General features: G+C 44.4%; 1 protein-coding gene across 1 annotated transcript in view; it reads left to right on the top strand.

Annotated features, from left to right (window-relative positions):
• Positions 1-17,713, top strand: part of Trap1 (TNF receptor associated protein 1) — a 57,313-nt gene that overhangs the window by 2,401 nt on the left and 37,199 nt on the right. Inside the window, exon 2 of the mRNA XM_077664729.1 lies at positions 1,031-1,321. Within this exon, the coding sequence (XP_077520855.1) occupies positions 1,031-1,321 (291 nt within the window). The remainder of the gene's footprint in view (positions 1-1,030; positions 1,322-17,713) is intronic.

The following is a 17,713-nucleotide window of genomic DNA, read 5'->3' as shown; positions in this document are numbered from 1 at the left end:
GTCATCAGTTGGTATACTGACTATGACATCCCTCGTAGCGCACATCCAACACTGGAATGTTAACTGTGGCTACTGTACCATCATAGTCGAAGTAAAACTGCACGAAAGGGATGCATAGAAGTGACGCTGCAGGTGTGACATCCTCACTGGTAGTGCTGTCTCTCTTGAACTGAATTTTGTTCCTGTCTTTTTGGAGAGTTGTATGGTCTTCGACATAAACCAGCTAGCCTGGAAGCAAGTTTTACTAAATCATATTTCCTGAACTGTCTGCCCCTGTTGTTTCCTAATGCATTTGCATTATGAGATGTCTAAGAGTTTGCAGCCAAGTGGCAAACAGATGACAGCACAAGTGGGATAGTGTAATCTGTAACAAACTGCACCTGGACATATGGAAGTCATGTAAACACGAAGAATGTTTTATTGAAGTGATTATAAGCTGCTTTCGCATTGGACATACGCACCTTACACTTAGCTTTGTATTTGTGAAACGAGAGAAGCCCCTTTGTGAACTGTCTGGTCACAGTAAAGCATATTTTATTTTTATGCTCAGTGTTCGAGGAACTAAGAAAAAAAGCATTGCACTTTTGGCTGGCCAGGTTGAATGATGGATTATTGATGTAGAGAGACAAACGCGACACATCATTCAAGCTGACCTACCTAAATGCACTCGCATCCACTAGCCCGGAAACATCCCATTTAGCATTTCATTGGGTATTGCAACAAATACATTCCTTTCCACCCTAACCTGGTCTTGGGAGAGGGAAAGTTGGACTTGTCACGAGTTGTTAGGTTCCTTAAGTAAAGGAACATTATAAACAAACTCTCATTTTAAAAACTAGCAGTACATTAGCACAAAATTCAAATTTTTCTAACCCTGTGTTTGGTATCTGACTGCCTGAGTCACTTATGTGCCATAAAACCAAAGAGCATGACAAAATACCAACTTTATGAGAGTGGTCATTTCTGCAGAGCATGGTGACGTGTTGGCTGACGTAAAGGCATTCACGTTGGTGCCTTCTTTGCCTTTCAGAATGCGGAGCGTGGCAGTGGGCCGAGCGAGACCCGTGAGTTTCAGGCGGAAACGCGCATGCTGCTGGACATAGTGGCCTGCTCCCTGTACTCAGAGAAGGAGGTGTTTGTGCGTGAACTGGTTTCCAATGCGAGTGACGCGCTGGAGAAACTGCGCTACCTGCGGCTCACTGAGGCCGAGGCCATGTCTTCGGGCTCGGCCGAGGCTCCCCTCGAGATCCACATTGGCACGGACAAGCTGGCCAACACCTTTACCATACAGGACACGGGGGTCGGCATGACCCGCAAGGAGGTGCGTATGTGCTCTTTGTACCTTGAGTGGAGTCCTGAAGCTTTTTGCAGTGCCTCATAAGTGCTGCAGGTAGTTTTCTGTGGTGCTTTTACTGCATGAACAACCATAATTTGGGAACTGCCAGTGTGAAGAGGGGACCAGCTTTGGTGGCTCAGTGGCGTTGCCGTTCAGCTGCTAATTCCAATGTCCCAGGCTCAGTCCTGGCTGAGGCGGCCATATTTTGATAGAGGTGAAATACAAAAGCACCTGTGTAGTGGATTCTAAGAGAAGGCAAGCGTACCAGGGGCAGTGGAAAGTTGGGTGGCTGAGGTCAAGAAGTCTGTGGGGATACGGTTGCCGCAGCTGGCACAAAGGACTAATTGGATAGACGTGGCAGAGACCTTTGCCCTGCAGTGGGCGTGGTCAGTCTGATGTGATGATGGTGATGACTGCATGACATCGGCGCACGTTAAATTAATCCAGAGCCCTTCCGCTGCAGCTTTCCTCATGGTCCACCTATTTCATTGGGCTGTTAAACCCAACAGTTTGTGAAATTTTTATTTAGTGAATACGGTGAAGAATACAGTGTATCATGCAGCTGCTCTGCAATGAGCTGATATGTAAATTTCATGCAATAATTCTTACACTATTGCAGTAGGCTCTTTTTATAAAAAAACTAGGCAGGACTTTGCATGACAGTTCAGCACATCAGATATTCAACTCAGCATAAGTGAACCAGATGGCAGGTTTTGTGGGAGCATATGGGCAGTATGAATTACCAAACAGGGAATGAGGCAACCAAAAGTGAAGGCATGTTTGCAAGGAAACATTTGTGGAGAGTGTTAAAGAAATATATTTTCAGATATATCTTGCACAACATATGCAGGCTACCATCTAACTTGTTGGTTTCGGTCTCTTCCAAGAGAGGTGCCTCAATTTTTACACACAAGAGAATATCGTCCTTCTTTGTCGAATACTGCTTACAATGTTTCTGTAAACCTGTTACTGTGGAGCAGCTGAGCAAATGGTGCCCAGGTACTTCTTGTCATGTGCAAGGCTGCTCTAAACTCACTGTTGCCGGGCCAAGCTTGAACAATATCTGCACACACAAGTTGGTACTTTGATTGTGCTCTTGGCGTTGGTAAGGGTAATTCATGTAGCATGGCAAGATTTCACTCTAACCGCTCTCCTAGGGTTTGTGTTAACCAAGTTTGCAAGCTGCAAAACGAAGGCCCTGAAAATATTCAGCTTATCAGAGAACTCGGCTCAGCAGGGTTTGTCTTAAACTGAATCTTCTCTTTCATAACCAAGGTTTGGACAAAGGTGTGTCTTGCTACTGTCTCCATTAAAAGCACACTGAAGAGAAATATTAACAAACTTAAGTAGTCAAGGTGAAGTGATAAATTACTCTTTTGCAAACAGTACCAGCATTTTGCTGTATGAAAAGATGACTGCATTGCTCAGAAAATCGTGAAGTTCCTGATTTCCTCCATCTACATTCCCATGCAGTGGTTGGAAGGGAGCGCTGTGCATCTTTAGGATGTGGACAACCAAAATGAAATTGCTTTACGTACCAGCTAGAATGGCATTTTGTTACGGTCTTCGTCAAAGATGGTGCCACGGTACTTTTGCAAGCACACCGTTAATGTCATAGACGACCCTTCATGCTTTGAAACTGTCCTGTTAAGACATGGTGGTCTCACCATTTGAAAAAGAGCACAGATTTCCCTGAACACTTGTGCTTGGCGTGCTGTTTCAAGGTTGCTGGACATAATGGCTTCACACAGGCCAACTGGGCAGATTGCGAAGCGAGCGATGGTTCACATTCTCGTACCTCAGCGGCACTTTCTGCGCAGCTTTCGTTCTGTTTGTGGGGCACTTGCCAGTGGCTCTGAATATTTATGCGCTGTGTAATAACTGTTCAATGCCTAGCGATGCTGTAACATCATGGTGTTGGTTTGAAGGTCCTGCTCTCATAATGCACATAATTCTTGCTACATGCTTTGCCCTTAAATTTCTGGCATAATAAACCAGACAGCTTCACCTGTGGCCAGCAATGCAGCAACTCACAGTTCACTTCCAAGGAAACATTTTAGAATTGCAGGATTACCTATGTGAGGAAATGCGGATCAAATTCTGTGAGAGGCATTTTGTTCATTTTTTTTTATCGCACACTGGTTGTCGCTTCTTGGTGCCATCTTCCTTGTTTTATTTCTTTTGCACTTTCACTCGCACTTTGGTAGTGTGCGAATATAGCTGCATTCAATTCAGAGCTGATTCATGGTGCCAATCCTGAAAAAATGCTGCTGGTGCCAGCATGGTGCAGAACCAGTGTGCAGGTGCAGCGCCTCAACAGCGCCACATCTCATAGGTGCGACAGTTTTCAACCAAGCGCGTGCAGGTGTCTGCTCGCTGTGGAGGTGTTCAGTTCTCACGTGTTTTTTTATGTGGTCGGTTTCGGGCCTAACGAGACTTGAGTTGTGCAGACTTGACTTCTTCCAGCAGTGAATGCAAAGAATTCGACTCCATGCTGTCTCTTGCTGCTACTCACTTGTTTGGACCGACCGCAGTTGAATTCACAAGCTCTTCAGACTCTCTAGAGAGATGTTTGAAGAACTTTCGGCGCACTTCAAGGCCTCTGCATATTTTCCACTAAAACAAACAAAAAAAACTGTCCTTCGGCAGCACCAGAGGGGTTCCTCCTCACTGCTTAGCACCAGTCCCAGCAACCCCGTAGCCGAAGCAGAATGGCCAGGCAGTGGCGAACCAGCAACATCTGCCTGCATGCTTAGCGCAGCAGGCTAAGGTACTGGCGCCGGTAGTAGCAAAACATGCTCGAACTCGCTCTGTCTGCAGTTTGCCAACAGCCCATACACTGTTTTTGTGCCGTCTGAAAAAAGAAAAAAAATTTCGTGTGAACTTCTATGCACAGAGATGGCCTGTCACAACATGGCAGCTGCAACACAAAACACAAAGTTACCTGGTGTCATGTAGATTTCAGTGCCATTTTCTCTCAAAATGACGTTGGACCCATTGATGACCGCGAAGACCTCCCTAAATTCACCTCCAATATTGATAAGCATGTTAGCGTCATTTGCTGAAACCTGTCTGCATGTGCACAACTTTTGTACACCTCCTTGGTGGCTGGTGCCGTGGATCCTTGCGCCAAAGTGGCACCACGGCTGCGCCAAATCAATCGCAGATGGTGGTGCAAAGGGTGCTGTGAATCAAGGGCTTTGGTGCTACGCACCATGCACCGGTGTAGGAGGTGCAGTGAGCCACAGCTGAATCGAATGCAGCTTATAGCACACTTAAGCTATCCCTTTGTCCATTACATAGCCTCCAAATAGCTGAACTGTGCATATCTCGCTCTTCATCGCAGTATCAGGGTATCCCCAAGCGCATTTTCAACTTTACTGATGAAAAACCTGTGTTGTTTTTAATTCTGCGGAGTAACATGTTCAGAAATTACTCAGATGAAAAACGACCGCTACTTCAATCACTCCATCGAACGAATAAGAACAGTGTTCTGTGTCCTCTTAACCTGCATTACAGACATGTATTCCCCTGTGGCTTCACTGATGCAGTTCTATGTGGCAGTCACTGCCGGTGGGTGGAGTCTTATGGTTGCAATGTCAATCACTCGTTTATGGATGTACAGCTCATCCAGGGAACTCAGACTTTGGAAATGGAATAGCAAGCTCTTGCACTACTTAGTCGAGTACAGAACTAGACAACCATGTCATGACCGTCGTAATGGACCTTTTGAGGGCACTTTAAATGATACTGCCAGATAAACATGGCTGACTGGTTGGTTTATGGGGTTTAAAGTCCTAAGGTGACTCAGGCTATGAGGGACACCGTAGTGGAGGGCTCGAAGTAATTTCGATCACTTCGGGTTCTTTAATGTGCATTGGCATTGCACAGTATGCAGGCCTCTAGATTTTGCCTCCATCAAAATGCAACTGCCGTAGCTGGGATTGAACTTGCATCTTTTGGGTGAGCAGCAGAGACCGCGGTGGCTATAAGCATGTCTGATCAGGTATTTCCTTTTGCAAAGAAAGCACACAAATAGGTGACAGTTAGTTTGGGTGTCAAATACATTGTGCATTTTTAAATTTTAATGATGTTCTCAATTCTGGCTAGCTTTCTTTTTACTTTTATAGGAATCCTACTTCAGGGAAACACTTTTGTTTTTTGTTCAATGACTAGTGTTTTGGGTCTTGAGTTCGCATTTTTGGCATTTCAGTGTTTTTTTTTGTGTTCATGTGTAGAAGCGTGCTTAATGAAAGGATCTGTAGGAGAGTTATATAGTATGTATGCTGTACAGTGAACTGAAAAAAATGTACCAGTTTGAGAAAACTGGTGCATTTCTCAAACTGGCAAATAGTGCAGATAGTGGTGTCTTGGTTCGAAGTGACTAGTAATTTTCTTCAAATAATTTTGAGGCGCATATTGCGAATTGTTAATAATAATAGTAATAAAGCTTTATTTCCATTTCGTGCTCAAGGTAGAATTCTACGCTGCTTAAGCAAATCATGCTTGAGTGCGGCACAGGCGCCCAGTGGCTAACATAGCACTACTGTCACGCAGTGGTGACCCACAGTCCGGAGAGCAAAAAGGCTGCAAAAATGGTGTCTAAACAAAACTCTTTATTTGGGCTGACTTGCACCCACAATGGACTGAATCACTCGGTGGCGGCATAGCAACAAGTGTGCCTGGCAGTCGTCGAACAGAATGCCTGCCGCTGTTAGCCGTACTCAATTTAAAACTGATAGCGAACTTTCGAGATAACGCGCAAAGTAACTAGAACATTCTGGAACAACATAGAATCAGTTCTACCTGGATGCGATAAACAAACGAAGCGATAAAGCGGTGTGGCGGCAGCTTTGAAGAATGAACAAACAAACACTGCAAAGATTCTTTTTGAAACTTGGAAAGAATCCACCTTGGCGCAAGTAAAACCACACACACAAAGGAAAGACAAGGAGACAACGGACAGGCGCCATGTTGGCGCCTGTCTGTTGGCGCCTGTCCGTTGTCTCCTTGTCTTTCCTTTGTGTGTGTGGTTTTACTTGCTCCAAGGTGGATTCTTTCCAAGTTTCAAAAATGCTTAACCAACTTGCCCAGCAACATGCCTTACTGAACTGCAAAGATTCGCGGCATTATGATAATATAAAAACCCTGACATGTAGAAAATCAAGTCAACTGATTTAGAAAAAAAAGGTGAAAACGTACACTCAAAAAAAGAACATGTCTGCCCGGTGAAATACAAGTGAGTAATACACATTTGAACAAAGGAACCGCGAAATGACGAGGTGAATTTCAGTGAAATATTCCAAATCATAATTGCTGTACTTTCCCCATACACTCCTTTTTATTTCCTCGTTGACTTTTTTGAGCAAGTTTATTTTCTGCTTATCTTTGGTTAATTCATTAACTAAAGAAGGTACAGGATTGTCCACTCTTAGTTAGAATGTCGCTCCGTGCTACCGGCGCTCCGGCGCCTCTGGCAGGTGCCGTACAAGCTATTGCGCAGGAGCAGTGAAGCCGTAGGTGAGGCTTCGTGCATCATCTGCTACGCGCCTTGTATTGCGGTGAAGTGGGCTTCAATTTTGCACTGTGTGTGCATAATGCCGATTGGAGAAATGTTTCTGACTAAACAAAAGACTGCTGAGAAGCCTATCAGCGGCTTTTATCCCGTTGCAGCAACAGTAGCAAAGTCTTCTGCTTGCCTGGTGAAGTTGAAACATACAAATAAAAACACTGGGGAGAAAATACGCGCCACGTAATCACCACCATCATCATCGGCCTGACTATGCCCCCTGCAGGGCAAAGGCCTCTCCTATGTCTCTTTAATTGACCCTGTCCTTTGCCAGCTGCATCCACCCTATGCCTGCTAACTTCTTAATCTCATCCGCCTATCTAACCTTCTGCCGCCCTCTGCTACGCTTATTTTCTCTCAGAATGCAGCGATGCAGATGCAGCGATGGTGTAGAAGTAGAGTGTCCGCCCCGCCTGCAAGAGGACCGGAGTTCGAATCCTGGTGCCGCGTGATTCTCCACCGGGTTAAAAAAAAAATCCGCGTGTCGATGGAATTGCATAACCACGCCTGGGGTGCGGCCTTATCTCGGTGACCAGAACCGACAACGCACTCTCTTACCAGAGCAGGATTTGGCCACCCTGGTGTAGTACTTGGCCACAACCTTCTATGAACAAACCAATTAACCCTCGGCCCTCGCGGATTAGCGGATAGACGAGAACTAGGTGTGGGATTCCTCATTAATCAGGATATAGCTGGCAACGTAGAGGAGTTCTATAGAACCAACGAGAGGGTAGCAGCTATTGTGATTAGGCTGAATAGAAGGTACAAGCTGAAGGTGGTGCAGGCCTACGCGCGTACCTCCAGCCATGATGACGAGACCGTTGAAAGTTTCTATGAAGACGTGGAATCGGCAATGAATAAAGTAAAATCACACTACACTGTACATTGATGGGCGACTTCAATGCGAAGGTGGGCAAGAAGCATGCTGGCGAACACGCGGTAGGCGACTAGGGGATATGCTCTAGAAATAGCAGGGGAGAGTTATTAGTCGAATTCGCAGATAGAAATAATTTACGGATCATGACTACTTTCTTCCGCGAACGAGAGAACAGGAAGTGGACCTGGAAGAGCCCCAATGTTGAGACTAAAAATGAAATCGACTTCGTACTATGCGCTCAACCTGGCAGCCTTCAGGATGTGGCAGTCTTCGGAAAGGTGCGCTGTAGTGACCACAGAATGGCAAGGCGTCGAATTAGCTTAGACTTGAAGGAGGAATGGAAGAAGTTAGTGAAGAGTAAATCCATTAATGAGTTAGCGCTAAGAGGGAAAATACAGGAATTCTTGATATCGCTGCAAAACAGATATTCGGCCTTAGCTGAGGAAGACGATCTTGATGTTCATACAATGAACGATAATCTGACAGCTATCATTACGGAGTGCGCAGTAGAAGTAGGCGGTAGGACAGTTGATACCGGCAAGCTATCTCAGGAGACAAAAGATCTGAATAAGAAACGCCAAAGCATGAGGGCATCTGACCCTACCGACAGAATAGAACTGGCAGAGCTATCGAAGTTAATAAATAAGCGCAAGGCAGCCGACATAAGGAAGTTTAATATGGAGAGAATTGAGCATGCTCTAAAGAATGGAGGTAGCCTGAAAGCAGTGAAGAGGAAACTAGGCAGTGGTAAAAAGCAGATGTATGCGTTAAGAGAAGAGGAGGGAAATGTCATTAGCAATATGGATAAGATAGTTAAAGTAGCCAAACAGTTCTGCACAAATCTGTACAGTAGCCAATGTAATCATAGCGTTAATGAGAGAGACTGCAGTGCACAGCAATGCGTCATCCCATCAGTAACGAAAGAGGAACTAAAGAAAGCAGTAGGAGCAATGAAAAGGGGAAAAGCAGCTGGTGAGGATCAGGTAACAGCAGATCTGTTGAAAGATGGAGGGGACATCGTGCTAGAAAAATTAATAGTCAGCCTATATACGCAATGCCTTACGACCTCGACTGTACCAGAAGCTTGGAAAAATGCAAACAGTACCTTAATTCATAAGAAAGGAGACGACAAGGACTGGAAAAGTTACAGACCGATCAGCTTACTATCCGTTGCCTACAAGGTATTATTTACTAAGATTATCGCTAGTAGAGTCAGGCCAACATTAGACTTCAATCAACCAAGTGATCCGGAAGATTATCGCTAGTAGAGTCCGGCCAACCTTAGACTTCAATCAACCAAGTGATCTGGCAGGCTTTCTTAAGGGATATTCCACAATAGATCATATTCACACTATCAGTCAGGTGATCGAGAAGTGCGCATAATATAACCAACCGCTATATATAGCCTTCATTGATTACAAAAAGGCATTCGACACAGTGGAAACCTCAGCAGCCATACAGGCATTGTGCAATCAGTGTGTAGATGAGCCTTTTGTCAAAATACTGGAAGATATATATGGGAATTGCACAGCTACCATTGTCCTCCATAAAGTCAGCAATAAAATTCCAATAAGGAAGGGCGTCAGGCAAGGAGACACGATCTCGCCAATGCTATTCACCGCCTGTTTACAGGAGGTATTCCGAGGCCTGAATTGGGAACAGTTGGGGATAAGAGTTAACGGAGATTACCGATGTAATCAGCGACTCGCTCAGGGCATTGCCTTGCTGAGTCACTCAGGAGGTGAACTGCAAATCATGATCAATGAGTTAGATAGGCAGAGTAGAACGCTGGGTCTAAAAATTAACATGCAGAAAACCAAAGTAATGTTCAACAGTCTACCAAGGGAACAGCAGTTCACAATTGGCAGCGAGGCACTGGAAGTGGTAAAGGAATATCTACTTAGGGCAGGTAGTGACAGCTGATCCGGATCATGAGAGGGAAATAACTAGAAGGATAAGAATGGGGTTGAGATCATATGGCAGGTTCTCTCAGATCATGAATGGCAGTTTATCAATATCCGTCAAGAGAAAAGTTTACAACAGCTGTATCTTACCGGTACTCACCGACGGGGCAGAAATGTGGAGGCTAACGAAAAGGGTTGAGCTCAAGTTAAGGACAACGCAGCGAGCCATGGAAGGAAAAATGATAGGTGTAACGTTAAGAGACCAGAAACCGGCAGAGTGGGTGAGGGAACAAGTGCGGGTTAATGACATCCTAGTTGAAATCATGAGGAAGTGGGCCATATAACAATTGGAGCTTTGTACTACTGCAGCAGCTCTATGATCAGCAAATAGTTTAAATCTTTGTCGTCCTGTTGAGCAACTGGTAATAAACGCTAGCAAACAACTGCTTTTATCTGCTAAAATCGCTGCACAATGAAAATAACGGGAGCTGGCTAGTAGAGGTGAAGCTACATTTTTCAGTCTTCTATTTTAGCTTCGTACAAATTGAGGTGGATGGCCGGGTAGACTCATCATCATTTAAAAACAATCCCTAAGGTTTACCAGGGGCACAGTCTTCATCTTCGCATGGTTTTAAGTAGTTTCTAAGCGGGTATTTATTACAGTTTACAGATCACCCTATCATTGTCGTAGTGTGCTCCCGCTAAATTGCAAGTGTGGCTGGCATATCGAAGCAGAACCTCTTGAATCGGGTATGTGGATATTTTAGTCAGCCGCCCTTCAATCTACCACATATCGTTTCATCAAGGCTTTCGGATGAGCGCTAAATGTCTAATCTTTTTGTCAGGTGTACTGTGACATTTCAACTTCCCGGTTGCGAAATTTCCACGACGAACTTTACCTTTAGACGTAAATGATCAGGTCACCCCGCTGTCTACCGGCGAGCGCAACTGCTTTCTCGTGTCATTTGACGACTAAGACTACAAGAACTTTTGCTCACCACAACTTTGACCTGAAATGTGATTCCCGCCTGTCTAGACCGAGAGCACGGGTGCGTTGGTCACTTCAATGTTTTCTGCTCGTGGGCTACTCCAAACTGAAATGTCGAGAATGCCGGAGGACGAAAGGTGGTTAATTGTGGATTTATGTCTGAGGGGATACTCGCAGCAACGAATTGCAGTGCAAACTGATTGTGCAATTCAAACAGTGAACAGAATAATCAATGCATATTGAAATTAAGGCAGGCTTCAGGATGGCCCACTGCAGCCTCGTCACTGGTTAACAACAGATTAAGAAGAAGAAGAGGTAGTAGCTGCTGTGGCGGACAACCCAATGACCTCTGTATGGCCGCTGCAAGTGGATCTATGTTTGGATCATGTTTCTGCCATTACAATCAAGCGCCGCCTTTGCGAAGCTGGCTTAAAGAGCAGAACTCCTGCATTGAAGCCGCTCGTGCATGCTGAAAACAAGGCGAAATGCCTGCTCTGTAATAGACGACGTGCGAAGCGCCACCTATGGTTTTCACTGCTTCTGCGCAATAGTTTCTACGGCGTTCGCCAGAGGCGCTCCGTGGAGCGCCGGCAGCACGGTGCGACATTCTAAGATTAGACGGCCCTGTACATAGCACATAGCACACACGGCATCTCTTCCTGTAACTAGTGTAAATATGAGGTACAATAAATTGGTAATTTTCTTAGATCGAACTTACTTTTAGGTCTGATTGTCCTGAAGCGAGAGTTATGATAATGTTTAATATATATCACATAATCTCGTAATTGGTCTCTGTCCTTAATACTCATAATTTCTAGATTGTTTTTAGTACAAGAATTCAAAGCGCTAAGGACAGGACAAGTGAAGGAGACACACACACCAGTGCTACTAACAACTGAAAGAATTTTATTGCGCCAAGAGCAATATATACCCAAGGGCAATGCCCACTGCATAGAAACATAAAAAAGATAAAAACAGTAGCAAGGTTCTGCGCATGCTCAGCCATCGAGGAAACTAATCTCTTACTTTTTAGCGTTAAGGAGGGCGTCACTATTCTAAGAAAGTACCAGCATCAGCTTGTGCGCGTAATGTATGAAGCCTATCTTATTCACTGCTGAGGAAAAACCTGTGTCAGCGTGCCCTCCTTAACGCTGAAAAGAGATTAGTTTCCTCGATGGCTGAGCATGCGCAGAACCTTGCTACTGTTTTTATCTTTTTATCTTTTTTATGTTTCTATGCAGTGGGCATTGCCCTTGGGTATATGTGGCTCTTGGCGCAATAAAATTCTTTTAGTTGTTAGTAGCGCTGGTGTGTGTGTCTCCTTCACTTGTCCTGTCCTTAGCGCTTTGAATTCTTGTCATGCACCAACTGGCCCGGCTGGTTCCCCTCTTGGACCGTTTGTAGTAATGTAAGGCTTGAGTACACCGTAACTTATGTTTTCCGCACATTGCATTGTTACTCTAATAATCTGTCGCCTTGTGGTCTCGGAACAAAGCCCAAACAATGCAATGCCATACTTTAATATTGATTCTCCAACTGGTCTATACACTGTTTGTCTCAGGTTAACATTCGGGCATGATTTAATGTGATACAGTTGTGTAGCTACAGACCTTAACTTTATATTTATAGTTTCAACATGCTTGTGCCAAGAAAGTGTGGCATTGGATTCAATTCCTAAATATTTGACAGATGCGCTGTATTGAAGCGGAAAGCATGAGCAGTTTGTGCAGCACTCTGTGTATAGCTATACTGGTCCCGACAGATCCAGCCTCTTGTGCGGATTCTGAAAACACAGTTTTGTTTTAGAACTGTTAACAAAGATAAAATTTTCTTCAAACCTTTTCATAATTTTGTATATATCAAGCTGCATGTTTTTCACTGCACCATCAAAACTTGCATGTGTCAAGACGAGTGCGGTGTCATCGGCAAACCGAAACATTTCTGAAGACAAGTTGACCATACCTACGTCGTTAGTATACAAGTTGAATAACAGTGCTCCCAGGAAGGATCCTTGGGGGACTTCATACCTGGTTGACTGCAATTCGCTATATTTGCTATCTATTTTTACTAGTTGTTGGCAGTTGGTGAGTAATTACTGAGCCACGAATTAAATGGCCCTCAGAATCCCATCTTTTCAAGCTTAAGTAATAACTTGTCTTGGTCTGTGGTTTCAAATGCTTTAGTGAGGTCCAAGATCAGGGTTATTGCAATTTCATTTTGATCAATTTTTGAGTATATGAAGTCACAAAAATTTTCTAACAGTGTAATAGTACTACATTCACAAAAATCCTCTAACAGCGTAATGGTGCATTCTTTCTTGAGTCTATATTGGTTCTTTGAGAATAAGGAATTTTTTCACAAAAAGTGGTCATCGCCGCATGAATAAATTTCTCCATAATGTGTGAAAGCAGAGGGACAATTGCAATAGGCCTATAATTATTGACCGCGTCTTTCTTGCTGCTATTGTAAATTGGTCTAATAATTGATATTTTCAGCTTGTTAGGTGTTATTCCCATGCTAAATGTTCCCTTTATGCTTGCGAGAAGTAGATCTTTTAAATGATTAAGATTCATAACAATATCTCTTATTCTTATTACCATCTGTTCCGGGTGGTTTTCTAAAATTTATTCAGCTAACTATACACCATATTTCGTCAGCGGTCATAGGTGGCAGGTAAGCTATACCCGCCACTTGTCAATCTTGGCATTGCATTTCTCAACTGCTCCACGCACTCTATGAAGTGACTATGAAATACATCAGGAACAGCAGAGCGATCATATTTTAAAATAATTTCATTCAAATGTTCCCAAGAGCATTTAACGCTTCCTCTGCTGTCTGAAAATTTCTGTGAGAAGTATCGTTTTCTTGCCATTCGTAGTTTGGCAGTTACCCGGTTCCTATGTTCTTGTATTTATTCTTTAAATCCATGTTTTTAAGGTTTTTCTTGCACTGTTTCCAAAGATCATCTTTTTAATCACAGAGTTTAATTATTTCCATAGTTATCAATTTATTATTAGCATTACTTTGTTTTAAGGAAACGTTTTTTGAGGCCTTCAAATAAATTGTGCTCATTGTGTCCACAAATCTTTCATAAAGTTCAATGTGCTCAAAATGCATTATTAGACTCCAGTTATGATCATGAATTATTGTATCTACCATTGCACTGTTTTTTTTTTTCCACTATTTCTTCTTGTCTCTGGCTGCTCTCATTTCTTTGCATGTGTGTTAAAAGTAAACTAGCGGTCAGCCATTTTCTGCTGAATAACAGCGGATGAATTTTGTTTTCACATTGGTACTACTATGCGATCTATGCAAGTCTGTGCGAATTTTGAACCTCTCCATTCCTCTCTTGTATACCTTTCAATTACATTGCATAGTCCATACCCAGCCAGTAAGTCATGATGTTTTTGTACGCTTGGTTTGCTAATTCTTGTGGTATCAGTATTGAAGTTGCCTAATAATAATCATTGGCTTTTGGGGAAAGGAAATGGACACGTGAACTGTGCAGCAAGGGAAGGGATAAAGGAGGGAGTGAAAGGAGAAAGGAAGAAATAGGTGCCGTAGTGGAGGGCTGGGGAATAATTTCGACCACCTGGGGATCTTTAATGTGCACTGACATCGCACAACACACGGGTGCCTTAGCGTTTTAACTCCATAAAAGCGCAGCCGCCGTGGTCGGGTTTGAACCCGGGAACTTTGGATCAGTAGCCGAGCGCCCTAACCACTGAGCCACCGCGGCGGGACTGAAGTTGTCTAATATTATGGGATTCTTATTTTGTACTTCCTCCAGCGTTACACTTAACTCTTCCATAAAATCGTCTACATTGTTATGGAGAGGCCTATATATTCCTGTGATAACATAGCTATTTGGGTATTGACCACCACAGCTGGTAACTCAGTGGATATCAGCTCGTGTCCTAAAGGTTCACTGAGGTGCTCACTTATGGCGAAGACCATTATTCCACCACCTTCTTTTATCTAATCTACATAGTGTATGCATTCATACTCATTTAGATTATATAGGTCACGTTCTGAATCTGTAAGTTTTGTTTCACTCAATACTATTACGTCTGGGGCAATTGACAGTGTTCCCACATAAGACTTGAACTGGTTCCAATGTTTCTTGACGCTTCTTATGTTAATGTGTATTGCCGCAAATTCTCTGCTTATGCTTTGATCATTACTCAGTTCGTTGTGAATATATGCTTTTTAGTCACTCAAAGAATTAAATGTTTTTGACATTGTGTCAACCTAACGAGGTCCGCCTCGCTCTCCACTTTAATCACTGTTGCTCCGATCACTTTCCTGACTAAAACATTGCCATTTCTTGTCCAGATGAACTTGAAAGCCTTTTCCTTGACTACGGACTTTATTCTCCAAAAGATATTTTTTAGCATTTTTGTTTGGTTCTCATTGATATAAAGGTCCTGTGATATCAGGTTTACCTCTTCTCTACCCACTGGTCTCTAGTGTGTGAATTTGGCAATGATTGTTGCTGCTTTTTCTTCTCCTGCCTTCAGTCTATGAACTGCTTCAATGTCTTCTTTTGAGGGAACTGCAAGCTCCAACCATTTAGCCAAGCCCTGCACAACTTCAAATAAGTCCTCATTGCTCTTCTCATTAATGCCACGCATTCTGGTGTCGTTTATTTTTGAGTACCGTTCAGCACTGTTGACAGCCATTTGAAGCTCCCCGATTTCTTTCTTTGTATCAGTTAGCCTTGACTCAAGTGAGGCAACTTGTTTTTGCTGCTCTTCAGCTGACTGCCTGTGCTCCTAAACATTTAGCAAGAGCTCCTCATACTTTTCTGAGAGAAGCGTAATTGACTTTTTGATGTCCTGATTGAGACATCTAGCTTGGCTTCTAGTGTTTCCGCTTTCATAATTTCTTGGTTCAGAACCACTTCCATTTTTGTTTTTATAAAAGAAACAGCTTCACCAAGCTTTCTTATCTCAATCAAGCCTTCGCTGCAGATATGCCCCTGGGATGCATGGTGGAAACTACCAGTTTCCCGGCACACTTTCGTTATCTTATTCTCGTTTTTTTTCTTTGGCCGCGCAGCAGGTCACGCACTCCCATTCATCGATTTCTGGTGACGTCATCGTCTTAAAAGCATTCTTTGTTATCCTGGAACACTACCCAAAGTGATACCGATTATCACATGCGGCACATTTTAAGCCCGCTGCTCGTTCGCAGCAGTCTTCATACACGATAAACAGTCCATCGTCATATAGGAATGGCAGCCCAGTGGTACTGAGAAGGCATGCAAGGTAGGAAAGCAAACTTCAGCTAGTTTGCCTCTTACCTACCAGAAAGACAAAAAAACTTGCTGTATCGTGCAGCCGTGCGTTGCTGGACTGCGCCCTGCTGTCGTGGCCCGCTGCTTATGAGCGTTCCAAGTCCATGACGTAATCGGTATGCCTGGCGTTGACTGGCTGTATGCTTCCATTGAAGGAGGACGTGTACTCGCAGCCCCGCAATGACTGGTCACATCTTTCAGCTGCTGTTTTTGACCGCCTCTGCTGGCACTGCGTCTGCTCTGCAGGTTCCTTCCTCCTATCTCGTCCTAGCGGAAAGACGAAAAAAAAACACGTTGTATCATACTGCCGTGTGCCGCTGGACTGCCACGGTACAAAAAAAGTTCTGACATACAAAAAGGTTGAATGGCGTAGGCATTTTCAATACCAGCTATTTTTTGAACGCACAAGGCCTTTGCATGATTAAAAGGGAGGAAGCATTGAAGATTTGTCACACTCGTTAAGCTGTGGTGACTTTCTGCAAAAATGGCCATCAGAAATTGGGGGAGCCGACCTACATGAGATGCTGACATATCTGTGGGGTGTGAGAGAGAGAGATTAAACTTTTATTGCCAACAGGCACAGCCCTATTGCACCAGATGTCTGTTAGTCCATGTTGCAGCAGCACATCCATGGCCCGCATGGGGGTGGTCTTCTGCCATTGTGGGTCTGTCGCGTGCAGCCCCGTGGGTAGGATCCCAGCCCCGTGGGGTAGGATCAGCCGGGCACTCCATGAGGATGTGCGTTAGGGTTGAGACCTATATGTAGGGCTCCCAACTGCTGCTCTTAATTGCGATTGTGTCATTGCGGAGCTGTTGCTATTAAAGGACCACAGAAAGGGGTGTTTGAGCTTGGCTTTAAAATGTTTGCACTATGTAGAGTACAGGCCACCGAGCGTCCATGCCGCGTACGAGACCTCAAAAGCGAGTGGGAAATTTACAATAAATTATTAAAAATTCCCGCTTTCGCACCTCGCGGCGACGCGCGGTGCCGGGCTTTTGCACGAAAACCTGACAGACGACGTCACGTCTTGCAAAAGACGTCAGCAGCCGGGGGTAATCATTGGTTCACAGTGCCAAATTCCTTTGGACGTCACGCGCTACCGCAGCCGCGGCCTCTCCGCGCGCTTCGCAGCCGGCGGAGGTAGGGGAGGGGCTGAGTGAGGGGGACCGACGGAGGAGCGCTGCCATTTTGGTGTGCGAGAGGATAGGGAAAGGCGCGAAGATGCGAAAGTTCAAATTTTGTCTGCGCATAACTCAGCTTCCACAAAACGCATTAAAATAGTTCTTGCTGGGGGATAATTATGAAACGTCTTCTTTTAACATCCCCAACATATCGCACCTTTATTGAGACCCCCTTTCTGGGTCCCTTTAAGCGGGGACGACACCTGTTAGGTGTATGCACCCACGCCACCCCACATCAGGCGACAGAAAGGGGCACCCATCACCATGTGTCTTGTGCTGGCTCCACTTCGTGCTGATGCCATCGAGCTTGTATAGCAAATTTCACACAGAGAGTAGTGCCTGCAGCAACTGCAGTCAGTCCAGACTCATTACGTGGAAGTCAAGGGAGAACGCAGGCATGCAGTGTGGAGTCGAGGCTTTGGTTGCTCACGCGCCGCGGTGGTGTCCCGGAGGAGGTACGTTGAACTGAAACCACACATAGCAAGAGTTCCAGAAACCTTATTCACCTGAGGTGAATACCTCGAAATTTCAAATACCAAACATTCAGATCGAATTGAA

This window comes from Amblyomma americanum, chromosome 5 (genome assembly GCF_052857255.1).
Source record: "Amblyomma americanum isolate KBUSLIRL-KWMA chromosome 5, ASM5285725v1, whole genome shotgun sequence".
NCBI classification, from domain to species: Eukaryota; Metazoa; Arthropoda; class Arachnida; order Ixodida; family Ixodidae; genus Amblyomma; species Amblyomma americanum.
The sequence above is the reverse complement of the archived record's forward strand: the minus strand, read 5'-3'. Positions and strand labels throughout refer to the sequence as shown.